This window comes from Pseudochaenichthys georgianus, chromosome 13, assembly GCF_902827115.2.
Source record: "Pseudochaenichthys georgianus chromosome 13, fPseGeo1.2, whole genome shotgun sequence".
Lineage (NCBI taxonomy): Eukaryota > Metazoa > Chordata > Actinopteri > Perciformes > Channichthyidae > Pseudochaenichthys > Pseudochaenichthys georgianus.
The window spans coordinates 26175396-26198591 of record NC_047515.1 but is presented as its reverse complement, the minus strand read 5'-3'; the positions used below and the strand labels follow the sequence as shown (position 1 = coordinate 26198591).

Sequence of the window (23196 nt, the reverse complement as noted above, 5' to 3'; positions counted from 1 at the left end):
CCTGATTTGATATAAATGGCGGGGGGTCAGAGCAAATAACAGAAACACCTGTGAGTACAACACGATACTGTCATGGGTCGGACAGAGGATGGCAGCAGGGAGTGGAGCAGCAAAGAGGACGGTGAATAAGTCCCTGAAAACCTGAAGACCATCGGGTTAACCCTTGCTTTATAAAGCCCTCGTTCTGTGCTTGTTTTTGGTTTATGACACTGGATCGCTTGTTTATTTTGCCCCAGAGAAGTTTACTGATTTGTTTGACTGCCTCCAAACTTTTTTGGAGTAAAGCCATTTCATTTTGATCGATCGTCCCCTGTCTCCCTTGTAATGGTCAAATATGGTTTCATCTTCTTTTGAGTAAAGCAGACAAAACAAACACATTTCAACAGCACTACATCCTCAGAAATGTAGAAGTGAAATAAACCCTTTTGGCTCAAACAATGTCAACGCAAACCTGACATTGTAAATGTCATTAAGTGTATTAAAGAACTGATTCTGTTAGACAGCTAAACTATAGATGTGCCTAACACACTTTAGTGTTTCTTTCTGAAACAAAAACTCAAACCTCTGATTTGAATGCCTGAAGGCAAAAGGCCACTTAACCTTGAGACACTGATATGCAAGTGTTGCGTCTGACTGCAGTGATCATTTACAGGACTAAACAGTAATGAATACACATTGTTGTTTATACATGCATTTCTTTTAGGATTAGGCTGCATCAGTCCGACAGTAGCACAATGTGTGAAAACACCTGTCCTACATTTTAAATGAGGCTCCTGCCAATGCAGAAGGCTTAGGCAAAATAAAATTGCCATGACAAAAGATATATTGCTAGAACGGTAAAATCCTGCCTCATGATACTATAAAAAGCTGATGATGTCTGAATAGACTTAATATTCAATCTATTTTAACTCATCTAAGCAGATCTATTCTATATTTGAAACCAGGTTTTTCCACAAAACCGCAGGACCCCTAAAAGCGCAGCAGTTTTCAGTGTAAAAGGCCCCTTACTACTTTTGACTTGTTTATATGAAGTTTTATCATAAAAGGTTTTGATGTGACTGTACAGGAATTACTGCTGAACTGATCTCCATAGGTCACAACTTGAACGTCAAACACATTTAAAGAAGAGATAGCTATTTATCACAAAATGCTATATTATATCAATCTGTGAGTCAGCTATTTGGAAATGTGAGGTAATGGCGACAAACACATTGTACACAATTATTATCCAGCAGTAAGCAAGACACGTTTCACTTACATTAATGATGAACTCTCTTCTTGAGATTGTATAAACTTGGAAACAAGGAGCCCAGCTCAATGGACGACCTCTGGCCCTGACCTCTCAGGTATGCGATTGTCACCATTACCGCTAGGCTAAATGTGGAGCCGGTATCTGGCCTCTAGATAACCAAATCGTGTCCACAAAGCCGCAGATCAGGACAGGTTTATTCTGAGTATGAACAGCATGAATCTCTGCGCTGGAGTCTGCAGCCTGGATTGGCTTTGGCTTCACTCAATGGCTCTAAAAAGACATGAATCAAACTGAGAGAGACAGAGTAGCCAAGAAATAATGTTCAAGACATCAGAAAAACATACTTTCACCATCAGCAGACACAGGCCCGCACATCTTTCTTTTAAGCTGACACGCACTAATTCATGGTGCACGGACGATCACACAAAAGTACATTTACTGAACATGTGTCCTGCAGATGTAGTAGCTATGAAACAAGCCCTGTTCTGTGTGTGTGTGTGTGTGTGTGTGTGTGTGTGTGTGTGTGTGTGTGTGTGTGTGTGTGTGTGTGTGTGTGTGTGTGTGTATGAGAGAGTGAGTGAGGGAAACATGGAGAGACAAGAAATACCTGAAGAATTCAAATATATGAGCAGAAGAAAGAAGGGAAATTAAATGAACATTAATTCTCCCACAGCAATTCCCTCTTCTCAGCAAGAGGAAATGAAAGAGGAGCAATGTACTTTCTGATATTTATTTCTCCTTTCCACACAGCTGGAGTTGTGACGGGGCCCGGGTGGGGAGGAGACAGGTACCCAGGGGCCCCTTATTGCCCGGTTTACTAATTAAGCAGAAATATGCAAGATTGGGCCAACGGAGGATTAATTAACTGTTTATTTCTCTTCACTCCACTATTGGAAACACTGCGTTTGGGCTGAGGGATGCAGATATAGAGAGAGGAAGAAAGAAAGCGTTGGGTGCGGCGTTTTGGACAAATCAGATGGGTGTTAATGTGTGTGTGCGTGTGGCCGACTGTAAATGATGTGGCAGTGCCGCCCTTTTGAATGAGCGGGGGTGGATGTCTCTGTCATCAGTCCCCTGCGCCACACAGAGGAGGGCTGTTTGAGTTGTTATGTCTGAGTGTGGACAGCACATGCAATGCCAAGACTGAATGAAAAGACATGAAGGGATACTGTAAGAGAGACGTTTGAAGACAGGGGACGTGAGCACTAAGAACAGTATGTGTTGGGAGGAAGTGACGACAGAAGTTCAGATAGAGATGAATTAGCTCTCTAGCGACACTAAACTACAGAAAACAGTTAAACATACAATGAAAGTATGAACGTTGGAGTTAATCATTGTTGGAATCTCCCTCTACGACAGACAAGGTAGTCAATGTGAATGTGAAATACTCAACAGTTATTAACAACACTAGTAAATTAATGTGTTATTAATCAGACTTAGGGAACCGTATAATATAAAAGTGTTTGTCTCCAGAGTCTGGATGTGAAACTTCTGTGTAACCTGCACAGCAGCTGCTCGCTGATAATTGTAAATAAACAAACTTGCAATCCATGTTTTCTTTTCTCTCTTTGTTGTAATCAGATAAAACACACAATTAAATAATAATTGTGAAACTGTAAAAGTGGAGTTTCCCTTTGGAAAAATACAAAGTACCCACATTTCAGTGGCTTTAGGGTGTTGGCGCTCGTTGTAGCTATGAATGCAAAAGTGAGGATAATAATGCAAATTAAATTAAGTGACATCCAGCCGCTGTGAAACATAGATTTGAACCGATAGTTTAACATAATTTGTTGACATTTTAGTAAATTATACCGGATTATACTGTAATTGAAGAAACAACATATTGCCTAGATTTGCCAGTTAGATGCCACTGCAGTAGTGACTTGTTCACTTTGCTTAAAAGCGCCATTATACGGTATAGTAACGAGAAATGTGGAGAAAGACTTCGAAAAAATGAAGGACATTGAGACTGGGAGACAGAAGCATGTAAAATGAAGTAGAACAGAGAACTATTACGCTTTGTGTGTACGTGTGCATTTGTGTGTGTGTGTGTGTGTGTGTGTATGTGACATTGTGTGTGTGTCTTGGTGTGTTAGTTGTTAACAGAGCAATCTGTACGAAATTAGGACTCTATTAGTAGTTTGAAACAACTCATGACTTCCATCTGTTCCTGAGGCCTGGAACCTGAGATTGGAGACGACAGGTGTCTAAATGTTTATCAGCCGTGCTGCGTTTATTCCTGCGTCTCTGAGTTAAGAGGAAAAATGACCCACACTAATCTAATTCAAACTAACATTCACTTTGAAAGGTTGCCGGTGTGGCAGGAATAAAACACATGCTGTTCAAACCCATTGGACTGAGTTCAGCATATGGTTGGCATGTACAAGTTAACTCTTCCGTCCCATGAGAATACACACAAATGTAAACATGCTAATGCATCAATCTTACCTAACAAGGTTGTAAAATGTAACTAACACTTAAATAATCAGGGTGTTAAAAGTATGGTGACAGTGCACCAAATTAATTCCGGATCTGAAATAAGTTAAATATTAATAATAAGTTAATACGTTTGTCTGTAATAGCTTTTTCCAGTCAAAGGCCTCAGGACTATGTGGCTTCTATTAACACTCAATTGTATAGAGCAAAAAAAGTTAAGAAGTGTGTAGCTGATTCAGTTTGAGTTTTAATATTGTGACATTGCAGTTAGTATTGAAATGTTAGCAACGTTGATGAATTACATAATCAATGTTTATTGAAGTAAAACAACTCCCCTCTGTAGTATAGATGAGATGCTTTATCAAAGAACCTCCTTGATAGCTCACCCTCACATGAAAGGTGTATGATGACTGAAAGCCTGAAACTGAAAGGTGGGGTAGGTAAGTTTCAGAAACCGGCTCGAGATAGACTTGTTATATTCCATGGAATGCTCTTAACATCCCGATAGCAATGAATATCTGAAGTGCTTTGACAAAAAATCCATACAAAAATGTCATCCGTAGAAGCCGTAATACTGTAAAAAGTACAACCAATCCGTTTAGCCGGGCCGGCTAAACGGATTGGATGGCCTACCTGCCCGTCAGCCTTCCATCGGGGCACACATTTATCTCGTGCCCTCATTGGTCATGTGCGCGTTCATGTGTGTTGGAGGAGGGGCTCTATAAGGAAGTGGCAGATTTTCTCCGGTTGTGTATTTTCAAATTCTAGCGATCTCGAGCCGGTTTCTCAAACTTACCTACCCCACCTTTAAACTGGCCATTGTTATTTATCAGTTCTTCAGTTTTGAGGGATTGTTTTAGTTTTATAAAGCACTTTTATTTGAAGACTTTTTCATTAGATTTTAAAACCAGGTAAAGTCAGAAAAGATAATGCAAAGTAGGAATAGGCTTAAATAGTTGCTCTCTATGGGTGAGCACGTCTCTTCTCTGTCTCTTGAACTCCTAAATGCACGGAGACAATTTTCCTAAACCTTAAGATAAATGGTTTTATGTTTTTATCTTTAAATCTATATTTATCTATCCGTCTTAGTCAATGTTCTGCTTTGTTTTATTTAATGTGTACCTGTGAAGAAACAGCTGAAAGGCGTTTACATTCCTACTTAGAAATCTTTGCACCAAAACTCAGAGTTGAAAGGGATCACACACTGTACACTAAATGTCCTCTTACAAAATAGGGCTTTCTTAAAACACTTGCATCTGTAAATCTTGTCAGTTCATCTCTTATCTCATCTAACCCCCAGTAATAAAGGATTTTGTAGCTCACAAATCATCCTAGTGAGAGATGCAGTTTGGCTGCTAAATCCACTGGTCACAATTTCAAAAATAAACAAAGCAATACTGTAATGTGTTTTTCTCTAAAGAAGTAAACACAAAAATGTATTGTGCAAGCATTTAAGTAGACTGAAGAGAGAGCATTTGAGAGGAGAGGTGAATACATATGCCTTAATGTGTGCATATGTATAAATGTGTCTGTTGATTATGTATATATATATATATATAGGTTTATACATATTTGTATACATATTTTTATATATATTTGTATTGTTTGTATTCGGGATAGTGGGAAACGGTATTATGATCTCTCTGTCTGTACACACAAACTGGAAGATTGACAATAAAGTTGACTTTGACTTTTGATTTAATGACTGAAGAACAGTTAATGTTGGAGTGAAGCTTGGCATGATTAAACTGGTCTTGAGTCAGGAATTTCTTATTTCTCACCATCTAAAATTATTGTATCAGTATCTATCTGCTGTAAAAATATCAGCCTGCGCCATAACAAATCTCCCATTTACCGTTATCATAATCTTCATCTGTCTTGCCAACAGGTTAACCCTTCCCTTTACCTCACCTGCAAATCAGCCCCATCTCCCCCCTGGGGGAAGCAATCGCTCACTGTTGAGATATTATACACAGATTTGTTGTCAATTTGTTGCTTTCCAGTGGAAAAGTAAATGTAATAATGAGGGGGGAGAAATTCATTAAACATGTGTATGAAATACTTTTCAAGTGCGAGCGGAAGATTCATTGGGATGTTCATACGGTGCATAATCATGCCTCCGTCTGCTCAGCCAGCAATGGCATAAAACATTTAATCTGGGAAGAACACTTTCTGCCGCTTTCTCTCTCTGTTTGGACACTCTTCCTCTAAGAACCCCCACCTCGCCTCTCCCCTTTCCTCCCCCTTGCTATCTTCTTCTTTTCTTCTCTCTACGTATCTCCTCGTCATCTTCTCTCTCTATCTCTCCGTCTCTCTCTCTCTCTCTATCTCTCTCTCTCTCTCTCTCTCTCTCTCTCTCTCTCTCTCTCTCTCTCTCTCTCTCCATCTCTCCTCTACTCTCTCTCTCTGTGACTGCCAGAAACCACAATCATAAAATTATTAAAATGCTGTTTGGCTGCCATTAATCAGTGGTGGTGATAAATCCTTGTGTGGGAAGTGACAGAGCATTAGTCACATACCTCTTGGCCTCAACAGACAGAGAATAATGAGCCACAAGCCGGACCGGGTCAATCATAAACTCATCAAATGCGTCATTTAATTTCTTCATTTAGACAAACACAATTTGTTTATGGGAAAGATATCAGGTGTTGTGGAATGAGAAACGGCGCTGAAACGCTGGTACATTAATCAAGGCTTGATTACACGCGACTCTGCGGTTGTTTATCCTAATTTCATTCATTTCCATCAACAAAGCAAACACAGACGAACACAGCCATTAGTGATGGTTGGGGATGGCACAATTACAGCCTCGTATTAAATTTTTATTACTTCAATTCCATCCCAGCCCTTGCCTTCCTGTGTGTGTCTGTGCAGCCTCGCTGGTGTGAAAGGAGAGAAGAAGAAGAAGACAACGTTTCAACTTTACAACTACAAGGCTGATGAGAGAAAAATAACATCTCAGTTGTTTATATATAATAGCAAAAGGCAGCCTTGTACATGAAAACTTTGGTTACAGTTACATTTCTAATTGAAATCAGTGGGTGAGCTTGTCAGAAAAAGCTGCTAAACCCTGAGAGCGTAACACATAAAACCAGAAATATACAGCAAAGTATTTTTGTTTTTTTGATCATGTAAAGCTTCAAGAAGCTAACCAGTATGTTTGTAGTTTGTTGATGCAGTTCAGCAGCCAGGCTAAAGAACTGCACGCCGGGGTATCTGCCTTTTTCTACTCACTGCTGACTTTTAGCCATAACAACATCCAACATCGCCTCAAATAGAGCTGTAAAATTAACGGTGTCTAATCGCATAATGTACCCTAGTTCCTTCTTATAGCTTTGAATGCAGTACATACAGGGAACCTTAAAGACATAGCTTGGATTGTTTGAAGTAAGATTTTCAGTTTTTAAAAACAAACAGAAGATGACTCCGGAAACACTCACTGTTTAGAGAAACAGACAAGAGTTTGGGAATGGAAACAAATCAGTATACTGCTGTGGGCAGCTCCAACTAGGCTGTTAGCCACCTGAAAGAAAAGACAATCTACAGGACTACTTTTAATACTTTCACTTGCTATCACAAAGCACCTTCGAATAGAAAAGGATGCCTTATTAACATAATTAGTGATAGCTGTTTTAAGAATGCAGTAAATGCTGCTTATTTACTCCATATTTACACCTAACTTACAAAGAACAATTCACTTCTTGCACAAGGACACTGTCATGCTGTTAGGAGGACCTGGGAATCAAACCGCCAACCGTGCAGGTTCCTGAGCTACTGACCCCCCCCACACCCACTGTGCTATTAAATTAAGCGACATCCATTTTTTCTAGTGAAGCACCGCAAGCAATCACAGGTGTCGTGGCCATATCATTCATCCTGTTTGTCTGCTCCTCCATCTGCCATCGCCTCTGAGTCAATCATGCATGGATGGAGCACAACAGCTGAGCGGAACATTAAGATGTCAAGAGGCAAAATGGTTCAAAGTGATTGTTATACCAAGACTTTATCAGCCGAGTGTTGAATATAATGATAAAACAAAACAAAAAATAGGTAAACAGAATGTTTCAGTGTCAAAGTCTTGATAATTCATTTGTAGACAAAGTGCTCAAACAAGCCTTGGAGTTGTGGCTGTTGCCCTTTAAAGTAATACAACCATCAGTTGAATCACCTAAAGAGCATTCAGAAGAATCCAGCGTGATGAGTGTACTGAGGCCAAGGCTGCTCATCCTCATCCATCTGTAACAGGAACGCCACACAGCCATCCATCCATTTTCTATAGCTTCTTATTTCTATTCAGGGTCGCTGGGGGGGGGGGGGGGGTGGGTCTCGGCCCAGCCTGCACTGGGTGAAAGGCAGGGAAACAAGTTGCCAATACACTACAGCACATAACAGACATTCACACCTACGAGCAATTTCACATGTATCTCCTCTGAAAGGAAATTCCACATTGGTGATCTCCATTAAACAATAATAGATATTTTGACACCAGTGGAGATTTCCAATGTATCCTATCAAAAAGGTTTTTATATTTGAAATGACATCACTGTGCTGAAATCTGTTTTCACTTCAACATTAAAAGGCGTGTATCTGTTGAGTGTAAAACAATCAACATTAAATATACTCAGTTCAACGTTGTAACGATACAATACAAACACGAAATATTCCAATGTGTTTTGAAAGAGAAGCTCTTTGCACTGGCTTTTAATACTAGTTGAACATTACATTTTTATATTTGTATGTGTTTTTTTTTTTAAATGTTATATGTTTCTAGTTATTGTGCTTTTTATCATGTTTTTAATTATTGTTTTATTATTGTACTCCCATTGTGTTATTTAATATTGTAGTTATTTCCTGTACAGCACTTTGGTCAACTGAAGGTTGTTTTAAATGTGCTATATAAATAAATAGAGATTGAGATTGAGAAGCTCTGGGAAGTCCTTCTAAATACGGTCGAAAATGCACTGATTTTAATCATGATTAACAACCGTGACCACGATATTAGGCAAATTGCAATTACATTTTTGGCATTCTTGTGCAGCCCTGGCCTAAACATGAAGAATAATGTGTCAGAGGCTAGAAATAATTACAAATCATGAAGACAGGAATGCACAGGTTTACACTTATTCCAGGGCCAATCAGACAGCTACATCCATTTAACCACCGCTGAAACATTTACAAACATTGTTTTACTTAATTTCCCTCGCAATGGCGCCAAAGCAACACAACATTTCGACCTTCCACATGGTGAGAATTAATAATGCTGTTGTTAGCAGAATACACTCTCTTAACTCTCTTTCTCTCACACTCTGCATTCTTTGCATTCAGCCTCCCCCTCCCCCCTCTACAGCCCTGAGCGGCTGCCAGCGGTCCAAGGTAATTAAATTACTTAGCAAAGTTTACTTAACAGTAAATGGTTAGCAAAATGTAAGGTGATTGCAAATTTGCTTTCATTCCACTTTAATGGCTGGCCTGTTTTAGGCTCGTCTGCAAATAATTAGCACATACATTTGCATCAAAATCGTTTATACCATATGTTGCAACATTATGGAAAGCAGCAAATTAAAAATATTCTTTTTCTGTTATGGAAATGTCTACATGAAGAGAGGAGAGAGAGAGGGGATGGGAGGACTGAAAGATATCACCATGTGTCTCCAAACATCCACAACAAGGAGGACAGAAAGAGGAGGGAGGAGGAAGGAGGGCATTTAAATGATTCCGTTTGGATTTGAACATACTCATAACAGTCTTTTTCAAGAGCTCACCAGATGCTGTTTGAAATCTGCCCACAGAAGAAAAACAAAGCTTTCCCAATCTCTCACTCTCTTTCTCACACAAACAGAATCAGAGAACTTCCTCTAAGTGGCTCTCTTTAGTACAGTATATATTGTTCACTAATGGCAGCTACACACTTTCAAAGTTGTCTGCTGGCTGTGCTGATCACATTACCCCACAGTCTGTCATACACATATACAATGCAGATGCTGTTCGCACATTACACTACATGAATGTGGAACGTTCCTATGCAAAGGAATGCAAACTGACGGGGTCAAGTTCCTACATTTTACTAAAGGAGAGTTGGAGGTAAACAGATCATTTTGAAATAAACGCACTTAGCTGCCTGAGCATGAACTTCATTTCAATCAATTTGCCTCCATTATTTGGATCAAAACACATCAATGAGCCTTTTTAATAGTCTTGTTTGATGATGACACAGATATATTCCCATCGCCCCTTATCTTGGACTCTCATTGGCCTGAGTTTGTCTGTAATTGAAGATAAAAAAAAACGTTTAACATTAGCGGATTTGGAAAAAGGTTGAGATCAGGAATAGAATCATGAAGTGTAAACTCACTATAACACAATGTAACGTATGACCTAAGAGTGTTAGTCGATTATCAAAATAGCTGACGATTAATTTTCTGTTGACCTGCTTATCGATTAATCAACAAATTGTTTCAGCTGTAATTGATTTCCTTATTTTAATAAGGCCCGCAACTAACACTTTCTGTCATCAGTAATTAATCAAATCGGTCATAGTTGACATAATACACTTCTCGTGAGGGGTATCACAAGCTTGCTATAGCAAAGAGAAAACCAGGGCGCAGCAGGACCTGCGTTTATTATACCCATAAAACAAACCAAAAATCAATTGAACATAAAACTGTGATCCATGCAGTCCTGAGGTCGATCACTCTGCCCCGCCCATTGACAGACACCTTTGAACTGGAAGGCTTATTTCTAACTGAAATGAACGAAATACATTTGTAGGTGCAGCTGACCACAGAGATCCATATCAAACACATCCTTTCTTAAGCATCAAATGCACATTTTAAAGCGTAAATAGACTCCTTTTGAGAGGGTCAGAGCAACAGCTCGAGGCACAGCGCTCCTACTATGAGGTATGGCTCTCTAACTGAGCTCACCTAACCCTTCCATCCATCCATCCATCCTCCCCTCTCCTCTGGAGGTCAGCACATCTGCCACCGGTGTCAATCTGCCACTAAGTGAGCAGCAGGGGCTGTTTTATAAAAGCTTATTCAGGTATGTGGGTTCTGTGTAAGTAACTGGAGGCCTCTCTCTCTCTCTTTCTCCCTCTCTCTTGCTCTTTCTCTGAGACATAATTACGACTGTTGACTGGAACAGTGAGGTAATGGCACATAAATCCAGCTGATCAATGGTTACGGAGACTAAATTACAGGACATCCCTGCACCATTATCCTCCATACAGACAACAGGAGACACATTCCTGCACATATGCAGAGGGGATTTCTGTTGCTGTTGTGCAATTGTTTCGTTTGTTTGAATATGTTGGAAGCTGGGCCGGTAAATGTCTGGCTTTATGCTAGGATATTTAACAGGAAAAAAAGGAAATCATGATGAATGTATCAAACTAAATCTCTCCGATTCAGCTAACCTCGAAGGATCTCTGATAATTTTGTAAGTTGAAGCTTTAAACTGATGTTTAAAAAGTGCTGCAGGGTAAACATTAGCAAATGTCCTCTATGGAGCAGGCTGTTTTAATCATTAAACTTCATGATAAGCTGTTTCATTCACAACCCCCTTTTTTCTGCTATTTCTGATCTTTGACTAAACCTTCGTTAAATCAGTAAATCCAGATTCAACAGCAGTTTTAATGCAAGAAAAAGCAGAATGAAGAAACTCTTTAACATCACAACAAAATAACCAAATTCTTTTTAAAAGGTGTCATCAAGTTGTGTACCATGTTTTAGCTCAAAAATACATGTTTTCGCATGGCAGCAAAACACTTATTTTCAGTTCAAACTGCTCAAAGTGACGTTTTGCTTTTGTTAAAATAACACCGGTCCTTCAGCTAAGAGAACATGTGGAGAGAAGTTATTACTGGGTAATTCCCGCGTGTCTTACAGAGAAACCCCCTTTTGAAATGAGGGTCTCCACTGACTGGCGTTTCTGACAATCTTGTTAGTCTCGTCACACAAAAAGTGTGCTGCGCCCAGAGTGACGGTGATATGATGAAGATGGATAATGTGTGATAACTGTTATTAACTGCACAACAAATCCTGGGCTGCATACCAGCGACGACTGCTAAATCTTAGGGAGATAATGATGAAAGTACAGCATTGGCAGAGAAAAAATTGGAAGAATGAGAAAGGTGGAAAAGAAATATGCAGACTTTGCCAAGGAAAAAAAGAAGGAGACCTAGGCGCTGTTTGGAGCTGGGCTGGGGTCTCTGTCTCCCCATCCCTGTCACCTCTTATCCTGGCAGAACAAAGGGCGGCAGCCTCCTAAATGTGGCGCATTAGCCCTTTAGTTCCAGAGGGGGTAAGGTGACACCCTCCATGTATGTGGTCTGTTCAGCGCACATCTGTCAGGGCCTAAGGGGGTGGGCTGAGGCGGTGGGAGGGATACTGGAAGCACAAGGAAGACGGAGGAAAGAAGCGGATACCTCGAGAGAAAGGGTGTGTGTGAGTTTCTTCAGGACCCCTGGTGTGACAGAGAAGCCTAATACCCCGTATTTACTGTGGAAGAATTAGTCCTATCGCATGATGCTGCTAAGCTCGGCTGGTCCCCCCCCTCGCCTCTTTATGTCTGATACTGGATCAGAGAGCAGATATAAACACAAACGTACAGACACAAACAAGAGAGACATACTCCTACAGACCTGCTTATTACATTAGGTGTTGCTAATACATTTGTTCGTTATGAGAGCATCCTGAGCAGTTCACAGATGTCCCTCATTCAAATGATTTTTTATTGAAATTGGCTGATATTGTTTTTGAATTTTATATTTTTGAATTTTCTTGAACTTCAGGATTTTCTTGTTTCTGGTTTTACATCAGCATATGTGGACCTTTCAAATTGTATTAATATAATATCTATAACACAATTTCATATGTACATTTAATTCTCAGAAAATCTAATCCAATATATTACTTCAGCATCACAGGGCTTTATTTTGGACTCTATTTAGACTTCTAGCAGAAAAGATATACCCCCCAAGAACTGCAGTAGACACTATTGCTATGAACCAAATAATACATTGCTCAATATTATTAAAATCATAAATGAGAAAACTTCTCCCTGACAACTTCAGCCAGGTGCCAAACTTGGACAAACCAATAGGGGAAGTTAATTCAGAAGAGTGAAGCCCTGCCAAGTTCAAGCTTCTGATGAGGTCTAAAGGATTGTTTGTTTTGCTGCTGTCAAAGGTTCAAATGGGGAGAAGACGGAGGTTTTGATGACCCCTGGCCCTCAGGTCCTTAGTGGGTGTTCTGCAAACACTCCCTATTGACGTGTGGATAAGAAGAGGCCCGCTGCCGCACACAGTGCTTCTGCTCATTTGGGTGGAAATGGACACCGCTCTGAAAAGAGCTAAGACCCTGGCAAGTGGCAGAAAGGAAAGAGTATAATGCATATGTAAGGGTGTCGTGGGTGCTGTGTGTGTGTGTGTGTGTGTCTGTGTGTGTGTGTGTGTGTGTGTGTGTGTGGTATATATATTAATTTAAGTTTTCTTTTAGGGAGTGCTTTGCTTTTAAATGTAGAAAGACCACCCTATATGTATATGTATGGTGTATGTAGAGGGTGCCAGTTAGCACATTTCTTCTTATTGCTATGAAGGTAACTTTATATATACATCTATATATATACTGTCAAACTCTATCCACCTGAACTTCCTTGACCTGTGCAGGACGTTTTATGAAATGTAATGTAATGTTTCCCTGCAAGTTGGTCACTGCAGCCAGTGATACAAAGGCTAATGACCATCTTTGAAAATCAACTACTTCAGAATGCATTACCATCATTCAGGACTCAATTTGTATTTCAAATCAATGTATCCTATGTTTGTTCATAGGCACATTATGACAATATGACATATTTTACTCAATTCATAATAGTTATTAAAGGTACAAATATTGACGAGCAAATTATCTTATTATTGATGAATTAGCAAGTGCGTTTCTTGGAAATATGGTGTGTAGTGTGTGTTGGTGTGAGTGTGTGTAAGTGTGTAATATGTAGGCCATGCAGGAAGTGACCCATAAACATATCCATCCAGCTCTTTCTTTGGGGGCCAGTGCTGCCCTCCTCCTCTCACCTCCTCATCCCGTTCCACCCACCCCCACCCTCTCTCTCTCTCTCTCTCTCTCTCTCTCTCTCTCTCTCTCTCTCTCTCTCTCTCTCTCTCTCTCTCTCTCTCTCTCTCTCTCTCTCTCAAAGCCCCTAGTGAGCGCTAAGCAGGCCAGCGGGCCAGCCGAGGGGGCTCATTACAGGTCCACAGAGCCCCCCAACACAAAGGCCTGAGCCGCTTTAGCCATGGGATGATCTGCTCTCTACTGACTAGAGAGAGTCCATAGACGGACAAAAGGAGGGAGGGGATGGGAGAGAAAGAGGTGGAGGAGAGAAGAGGAGAGGAGAGCCACGGGCTTTAAGGATGTCAGGAGTCCCCGAGAGAGAAAGCCTGGCGGGCGCTCAGAGAGGAACGGAGGGAAGGAGGAGGAGGAAGAGGAGGAGGAGGAGGCTTAAGCTCCACGGCTACGTCAGGACATTAACATTCACACAAACTCCCAACATCTGCTGCTTCCTTCTCGCCCTCCATCCATCCCTCCCTCCCTATATCCCTATCTCCCTCCGTCCACTAACAACACCGGAACAAAGACGGTGAAACAGAGAGTGATGAGAGAAAAGGAAATGAAGAGAAGGAAAAGACATGCGAGATGAATTTGTGAAATGTGACATCGCTGCCGCCGCAGGGTCAGAGGACTTGAGAAAAAACATCTCAGTGATAATTTCTGTCACACAAACATGTTTCAAATTACTGAGGGCAATCAATGGTTAATTAAAAAACAGAGGAAATTAAATAAACACGGGTGGAATAAAATAACAAATCAGGCCAGGTTACAAATATAAACTGCTTTATCTCTCGAAATCTGTTGTCAATTAGTTTTTTTACTGTAGATCGTTATGAGCGATATGATCACAGGCACCCCAAGGCCTGAAACGGGCCAACGTGGGCTTTCTGGTGGAGACAATCTTTGAGTGAGCCATAAACCTGTTCTTTTGGAAGCCTCCAGGAGAGAGAGGAAAACCAGAGACATGAGAGTGCATTAAAGCCTCTCCTCTAGTCCTGTGTCTGGCCCTGGGCCTGTGTCTGCGCCAGTCTGGCCCAGTGCACTCAGAGCCACATGCTCAATTTTATGATGCTCCACCACCATTAGTGCAACATTAGCCTTGAGGTGGCAGGGCAGGGAGTGCGCGATATATAAGAGAGAACATAAGTGAGCAAGGGAAAACAGAAGTCAAATTATTCACCAGTCCACAAACTATGTGGAGTCAATTCAACGTGTGATGAAGTAAGATTTGCTTCACAAAGTTCAAAATCAGGGAAATCACAGAGAGGGATTGCAGCGTTGTTCCGTGGCCTACAGTAAGGCTGAACAAGTCTTAAGTGAGGTAAGTGTGTGGCTGCTGGGTGCTTTATAGATGATGTATAGTTGCTTGGTTCTTTCATATATTTCCTGTGGTGAAATTAGAGCCCTGTTCACAAGTGCTGGGCCAGTGTGTGTGTATGTGTGTGTGTGTGTGTGTGTGTGTGTGTGTGTGTGTGTGTGTGTGTGTGTGTGTGTGTGTGTGTGTGTGTGTGTGTGTGTGTGTGTGACTGTAAACATGAAGACATCTTTCTCCACAGTCAATCTCTGCCTGTCACATCTGACTCGCAACCCTACCCTTCGAATACACACTGGAATATATACACCGCGTGCATGGTGACATGTATGACTTATGTACTGGGAGGAGTGTTTGAAATTAAGCTGCAGTGAATACGGGCCCAGAAGCACTCAGAGCGGAGAGCAGGAGAGTGAGTATGCATTTGTCTGTGTGTGTGACATTTTGGTAGTGTGTGTGTGTGTGTGTGTGTGTGTGTGTGTGTGTGTGTGTGTGTGTGTGTGTGTGTGTGTGTGTGTGTGTGTGTGTGTGTGTGTGTGTGTGTGTGTGTGTGTGGGGGGTGATATGAGTCTATGTATGGGAGAACAAGTACCAAACCCGTCCTGGTCCAGAGTGAAGTGCGAGACTGTGGCTCATTTACAACTTGGGATAGGAAAATCTGTGTTGAGCTGCTAAATATACTGTAACGACACTTTATTTTAAATTCCCCTGATATGAAATATGTTCATCTTTATATTGACACATATATTTCTAAAGTGGCTTAACAATAGGGTTGTTCTTTTTCAAACAGTCACAAGGTTTGTCACCATTATGTTTTAACAAATTAGTGTAGGTTGTCTATATGCAAAAAGTAAATAATGTCCAGTCAGAATAAGACGTACTATATCTCCAAATATATTGGAAAAATTACACTTTCTTCTCCCTGCTCCTTTCCACCATGGGCTATCCATGTGCTCAAAGTTTACATGTTTACCATGAGAGGAACAAATACAAAAGAAAGAAGAAAGAAAACTGAATAGCCCAAGGGTGAAATAACAGGGCTATGTTTACAAATGACGGCGGATGTAGCTGAGTAAATTGATATGTGACATTAGTGTGACAACCCTGGAGTCACACCACTATCATGGCTTATTGACAGAAAAGTGATTCAGCACAATGAGGTGGACCACAGACCGAGTCTACTCTTAAAAACATGTTCACACACTGCCTTTAGGTAAGCATCTCTGAATGAGCGAGTGAACACAACTGGCAAGTGTGAGAGCAAAGCAACCACTTTATACAAAACGCCAGTGAAGAGAAACAGAATAATAATCCACGTACCTGCAGCCTCTAGGACAATGTGCATTCGGACTTTAGCCTGTTCTGATGGAGTCTGTAGAAGAACAACAGACATATTAACAACAGAAGAAAATGAGTCAACAATAATAATGTGATATTGGAGAAACTCAATATTCTCATTCTTCCTAGAAAACTACAGAATATACTTTTGAGCTGGTCTCAGCATGTTGCTTGAGGGCACATTACGTTAACAAAAGGCTTTCATATGGAGGATCGACCTGGTTATGAGAGCTGCAAAGTTTAGTTGATCGAAAGAAAACTAATCACCAACTTTTTTGCAAATTGATAACTGTTTGAAGGCATTTTTCATGTACAAAAGATAGAAAATGCTGGGTTTTTCTCTGGCTCGAATTGTTCGAATATAGAGATTTTATACTCACTTTTCATACTTTTGAGAATATGAATAATTGATTAAATAGTTATCAGATGAATCAATAGTTAGGGTAATTTTTTGTTGCAGCCCTTATCGTTACTAAACCACCCGTCTGCCTCGGATATCACGTAGCCCAGTGTAACTGCAACCTGACACAACTTTATGTAGCTCTGAAACGGTTGTGTCCCTTAGGCTGAAACATATTTTACCCCTGATAATCTTTAACTGCAACCATTAGAGAAAATGTTCCCCTTCAACTGTCCTCACAGAGCACCAAGGGACAACTTCACCAATCTACCAGTCTAATCATCCGTATGAAAAAAGAAACAACCCTGCTGGTGAAAAACAGAAAGCAACAACATCTCTCACACACCAGGGAGAATCAATGAGGGAGAGATGAAGAGAAATTTAGAGACAAAGAGGGAGAGTGAGAGGAGAAGAGAGAAAACAAAAGCTGCTGGAACAAGTCTTTGGAGAGTTGGATAAGAGGGCACAGAGAGCACATTTGACAAAGATCACAGCCAAAGACTCAACATATTCCCCATCCCATCGTGTGTGTGTATCAGAAACGCTTAGCGGGCATGTTCGGGGGGAAGGCCTTGTGATTTGACAGCTGTATTGGGAGGCGCAGCCCTTTTTCCTGACATCCCCTCAAAAGGGTCTTGCTGTAATTCCAATATCACTGCTATTAGATTTGAGGGTCTTAATTGTCAAGGAAGAATGATGGCTACGACAGGGCGCCGAGCTGTAAAAGGCGAGCGCGCTGCAGATTGCGCTCGGATGTTTTGCCGGAGTTGCCGTGGCACCGCGGCCCTCGTTACCATGCAGCGGTTGGGACTGTGTGTAGGATTAGAGAGAAATTAAATGCTAATGAGATCTGAATTCTCTGCCTGGGAGCATCACATTTTAGACGACAGGGCCGGGGCGTCGCTGACAGGCAGCTCTTCCTCCACCTCCTCCTCTTCCAGACAACCCTGCTTTTCCTCCCACCATTACCTCTCCTATACACTGTAGCTTCCCCCACAGCAAAAAAAACTGATTTATCAGACTGTAAACTTGTCACTTTGTAAAAACGTCACTACTCGGTGGCAGCCAGGGAAATATAATGACCCCCTTTAATGTAGCGATGTCAGGGTGCTGTATCCTAGATGGAAGGCACATCAAGGCACTGCAGACAGACTGACAAACACTTAATGCAACATGGATGTGTGTGCGCATGAGTACGCATGAGTGTGGGTGTGTGTCCTGTAGCAGGTGAAAAAGAGCATCCCGCTGCTCGACAGCTGAAATTACTAATCACTATTTTGCCGAAGAAGAAGTATAACACTTGAGGCCTTCACCCACACACACACAAACACACACACTTTCTATTACCCCTCAAGTGATGAGGGCAACGTTCTGTCATTTTCTGGCACCTTCTTTAAAGCAAAATAAAGGATTACATGCCATAAAATAAAAATCTGAGAAGGATGGTTACATGGTACAAGGCTTATCCTGCTGGACAATGAGAGCGACCAGTCATGTAAAGCAACAACGCATCACATCGTAGCTAACCTGATCATTGTGTGCTGCGCAATCATCTTAGTTACAGTTTATTACGACGCCCCCTCAGTAATCACATTAGCATGTGTTTACATTGGCCTTAAGGCTTGTGTAAGTCAATGTATCCACACACACACACACACACACACACACACACACACACACACACACACACACACACACACACACACACACACACACACACACACACACACACACACACACACACACACACACACACACACACACACACACACACACACACACACACACACACACACACACACACACACACACACACACACACACACTCCTCCGAGCTGTGGGTAATACAACACTAAAGGACACAGGAGAGAAAACTGCTGCTGTGTTCTCTGTCACTGTGGAAACTTTTGAGCAACTTACTGTTGCAGTTATCTCCCATTACCCTTTACATTTAAAAACACATTTTTTACATCCTTGATTTGCAATGGTCACATATGTGGAACAGTTTTAGTTGAGAGTATCACAGAAGTTATCTGCCATGTCGGTTTGCGTCACTGTTTAAATGAATGCAGAGAAAAAAGAGTAAAGGACAAATGAGGACAAACAAGTGTTTCCTGCCTGAAGAACTACATAAATGCTGATGCAGGATAATTAATATCAATGATCAAGTAATGTAAAGGTTACTCAGAAGTCAACTAACCTAACAACATAATGGTACAGAACACATACACGGTTATTTTTTATGAAAAACTCTCTATTTTTCTCTCTAAATCACACACACGCATGCCCACTTCCTCTGTGTGTAATTCATTAGGAAACAATAAAAAGGCATTAATTGTGCTCCCCAGAGGCAGATCTGTGTTCCCCCCACTGGGAAAAAGGCACCCGCTACATCTGAAGTGGCTTCGCCCCTCAATTAGAACTGCGCCTTTCCGACTCACACAAACAAACATGAGACACAGAGGAAAAGGAGTGTGTGTTTGTTTGTGTGTGTTTGTGTTGTAAATAAGCAGCGGCTTCTTAAAAGGGGTTTTAGATTATCACACTGTGAGGAGAGGGGAAACAGGCAGAGGGGAACAACAGATAAGACAGACAGCTGACAAAGTTACTTTTGTTTTCTTCAGAGCTCAGTATATATCGTAGACAAAAAGAGTCAGAGTGTGAAGAAGAGGGATGTGAGGAAGAAATGAAAAGACGACAAAGAGGAAGAATAGAGACACAGAGGGTATGAATGTGAGAGAGAATCAGACATAGCAAGAAGGTTCTAGAAAGAAGAAATGTAAGACTTGTATTCTTACGTCACATTTATATAGTCATTTACTGAACGTATACCCTGTTACTCTGTTAACCTGAAGTCAGTACTAAGTTCTATACAATTCATGTCAATTTACTGTTTTGTTCAAGGTCATTATGACATGCAGACAGAGAGCTCTACTTCATACCAGGAGTCATCAAACCAAGGTGGATGCTTTAGCTTTTAAAAAGCAGTTGAGCTGCAAAAATGTTTAATTATGAGAATAACAACTTATACTTTAAGACAATATTACCTGGATGGAATTCAGTGTTGCCCTCAGTTTAACAAAAGTAGTAAAACAAATGGTTTTTTGTGTAAAGAAGTTTGGAAGAAGTTCAAATCCTGCTTTTAATTTCCTCAACATCTGACCAACCGATGTAATATTCTAATAAGCACTTTGGTTATACCTAACAATATATATATATATATATATAGTATTTCAGTGTAATGGTCCCATGCTTTGATATTGTATTTCTCTTGTGGCGTGTGAATTTTAGCCATGCATGTATCATCAACACCATAAAGTAGGCAATGCATTTTCCTCCCTCTCTTTCGAGATGTAAATGAACACCTCTTTCCAGGTAGCTGTCATAAAAGAATCTGCGATCATTGGGATAATTTTGCCGTCACTGACACCCACACCCGTTAAACTCTGTCTGACTCTTGCCCTGAATGTGACAGGAAGTCCTGTATGCTCATGGTAGGCCTCCAACTGGTTCCCTTACCTCAGCACAGCGACGACAGACACACTGAGACACGCTTAGCTGAGCCTAAGTGCCCAGCGCATGTCCCATTAGTAAAAAATAAACACGTCCCATTAGAAAAATAAATAACACTCCCTCGGCTTGGTAAAAACAATGCCACGCAGTGTATAATGAGGCAGCGCTGCCGCATGCAGGAAGTTTCATCTATTTGTAGTCATGCTCTGGTCCGAGGCACTATTATCTTTATCTTTGGGCTTGAGGGCGAGCAGACAAAGCATAGTGTGGGTCAGCAAACGAATACATGCCTGTTAGAGAGGCAGAACAAAGGTCAGAAAGGTCAAATATGGACATGTGTTGTTCAGACTACTTTCTCACCAAATGATTTACACCCATCAGTGAACCAAAACAACAAGAATCAATTCATGACTGAGCAAAAAGAGAGTCAAGACATAATACTTTTTCAGTCATTCTACAAACACATTTAGTTCCAGGCTCAGGTGAGAAACTGAGGAAGTAAGCAGGAGACCAAGGGGAGAGGGCGGGACAATAAAACAATGAAGAGTTTCAGAGATACTGTAGTTCAGAGAGTCAGAGCACCGTAGGTCGCTCTCATAATAACTTGGGCTCAAGGTTCACAGACAGTCAACTCATCTGCTAGGCTGCTCCGAGGAGTCGCGCCAGTGCAGCTTTTAACAAATCATTTTAAAGATAACATTTTTAAAAGATTATTTTCTTGTTTTTATATAAAATATAATAAATATAGATATGATTAAATAATATATAGCCGGTGTAGATAAGCTTATTTTATTTAAGCTATATGAGGGGAGCATTTAACCATGAATAAGTTATGTAGTGTAGTGGAGGATACTCAAACACATAAATATTTATTTGGACATACTTAGCCACATATCACTACAGAGTATACATTAAAAAGATAACATAATGAATCTTATGCTGAGATAAGCCAAATGCAATCTCTTATGCAACTAATGTATGTGAATTGTTAACATCAAGCAGACAAATTCCAGACGGACAGATACGTGACTTTGTCAATGTCTCTATGTCCTTCTGTAAAAGTAAAGTTACCATCCTTCAAAGAACCTCAAAAAGGTTTGAGATTACTACTTTTAAAAACAGTATTTGGTATAAAGTTTAACAAAACTAAAGGTTCAAGGTCAAATGATAAATCGTAGACATGGTGACTAGTTATTACGTATAAAAAAATCCAGTAAAAGCCAGCAACCATCTGGATTCAAAGTGTTTTTCATCATCTCTTGCCTGCTTCCTTTATCTAAGAGGTAAAGAATCTAAATGAATAAACACATTATTGAAATGTGGGTTAAAGTAAACTCACCTGACAGTTATAAATGTCTCCAAAGCAATATCTTGAGTCCATCTGCAGTAACATTAATCTTAATTGCACCACAGTAACCATTCTTTTCTGTCAATAAACAGTTTCAATATACACTCTCTGTAACTCTCTTTCTGCTGGAGTTGATATGCTCAATATTCATCTCATTATATTTTTAAAGTCTTCATCTGTTTCCATTTCCTTTCATTTGTTGCATTCCGCTCGGGCTTCCTCCTCATCTCCTCGTCTTCCTCTCCGCCTCCCCCCAAACAAACACACAGATATATCCCATACCCAAAAGAGGACAGGGGAAAACAGAGCCCCTAGAAAATGCAATATTTCCGTTTTTAATATCGAAGTCTATAAGATCAGGGCAGAGATGGGTTCCATGGCAATATGTTTATTTATATATTTTATAAGGAGGGGGAAAGAAAATCTGCCTATCTGTGTATGCATTTGGGGGGCCTGGGCCTGGGCTCATCTTATATGAAAAATAATGTTGTGTATGGATACACTTTTATATATAATGGCAATATGGGATCAGGGCTCTTTTACAATGTGCCATACTTCAGGCTAGGGCTAACAGCATTTTATGGCCCGCCAGCAGTTCATCTTCATGTCTCAGGCAGGCAGGAGCACTGCATAATAATGTCGTTTCCTGCCCCCAAATGCTATTTCACAGGCCGGGGCTCATTTCTCAAACTTCACCACTTTTACAATTTTCCAAACTTTTATTCCCGTCATTATTAACAACAAGATTTCATTACGTATTTAGAATGTAAACAAGTCTGAGTAATGACACTCCCCCCGTCTCCCTGGAATCATTCCCGGTGATGGCTCTGCTGCTATCTCAGGCGTGTGTATTCACACACACACACACACACACACACACACACACACACACACACACACACACACACACACACACACACACACACACACACACACACACACACACACACACACACACACACACACACACACACACACACACACACACACACACACACACACACACACACACACACACACACACACACACACACACACACACACACACACACACACACACACACACACACACACACACACATACATTAACTGCCCCAGTCAAGATACAACTCAAAGGCAGTAATTTACTAGCCCGTGAACATGTGTGTGTATGTGTGTGCGCATGCATGTACGTGTTCCGATAAAAGGGGGCGGCGGTGGGGGTGAAGGAGAGAGTTTTATACTCAAGTCACATAAATCATGTAGAAGAAAAATGAGCAAATGTGCAGGCTAACTCATCTTCTCCCCATCCGGAGAAAATGAAATTCACTGGAATACCTATCAAAACTGCAATCATCCAGAGATAATATCTTCTTTGGTCTATCTGCACTTTCCGATTTAATTTCCTCCATGCCCTTGACATCCAGCAATACCATTAAGATGAAGCACATACAGTAAGGGAGTAGTTCTCACGTTTTGATATATGAGATCTCTGCGCTTAATGTAATA

General features: G+C 40.8%; 1 protein-coding gene across 4 annotated transcripts in view; it reads right to left on the bottom strand.

Moving 5' to 3' along the window:
* rsrc1 (arginine/serine-rich coiled-coil 1) overlaps positions 1–23196 on the bottom strand; it is a 116671-nt gene that overhangs the window by 43256 nt on the left and 50219 nt on the right. For all 4 annotated transcript variants that reach the window (XM_034096668.1, XM_034096670.1, XM_034096672.1 and 1 more), the window contains exon 6: positions 16430–16481. In XM_034096668.1, coding sequence (XP_033952559.1) covers positions 16430–16481 — 52 coding nt within the window. The remainder of the gene's footprint in view (positions 1–16429; positions 16482–23196) is intronic.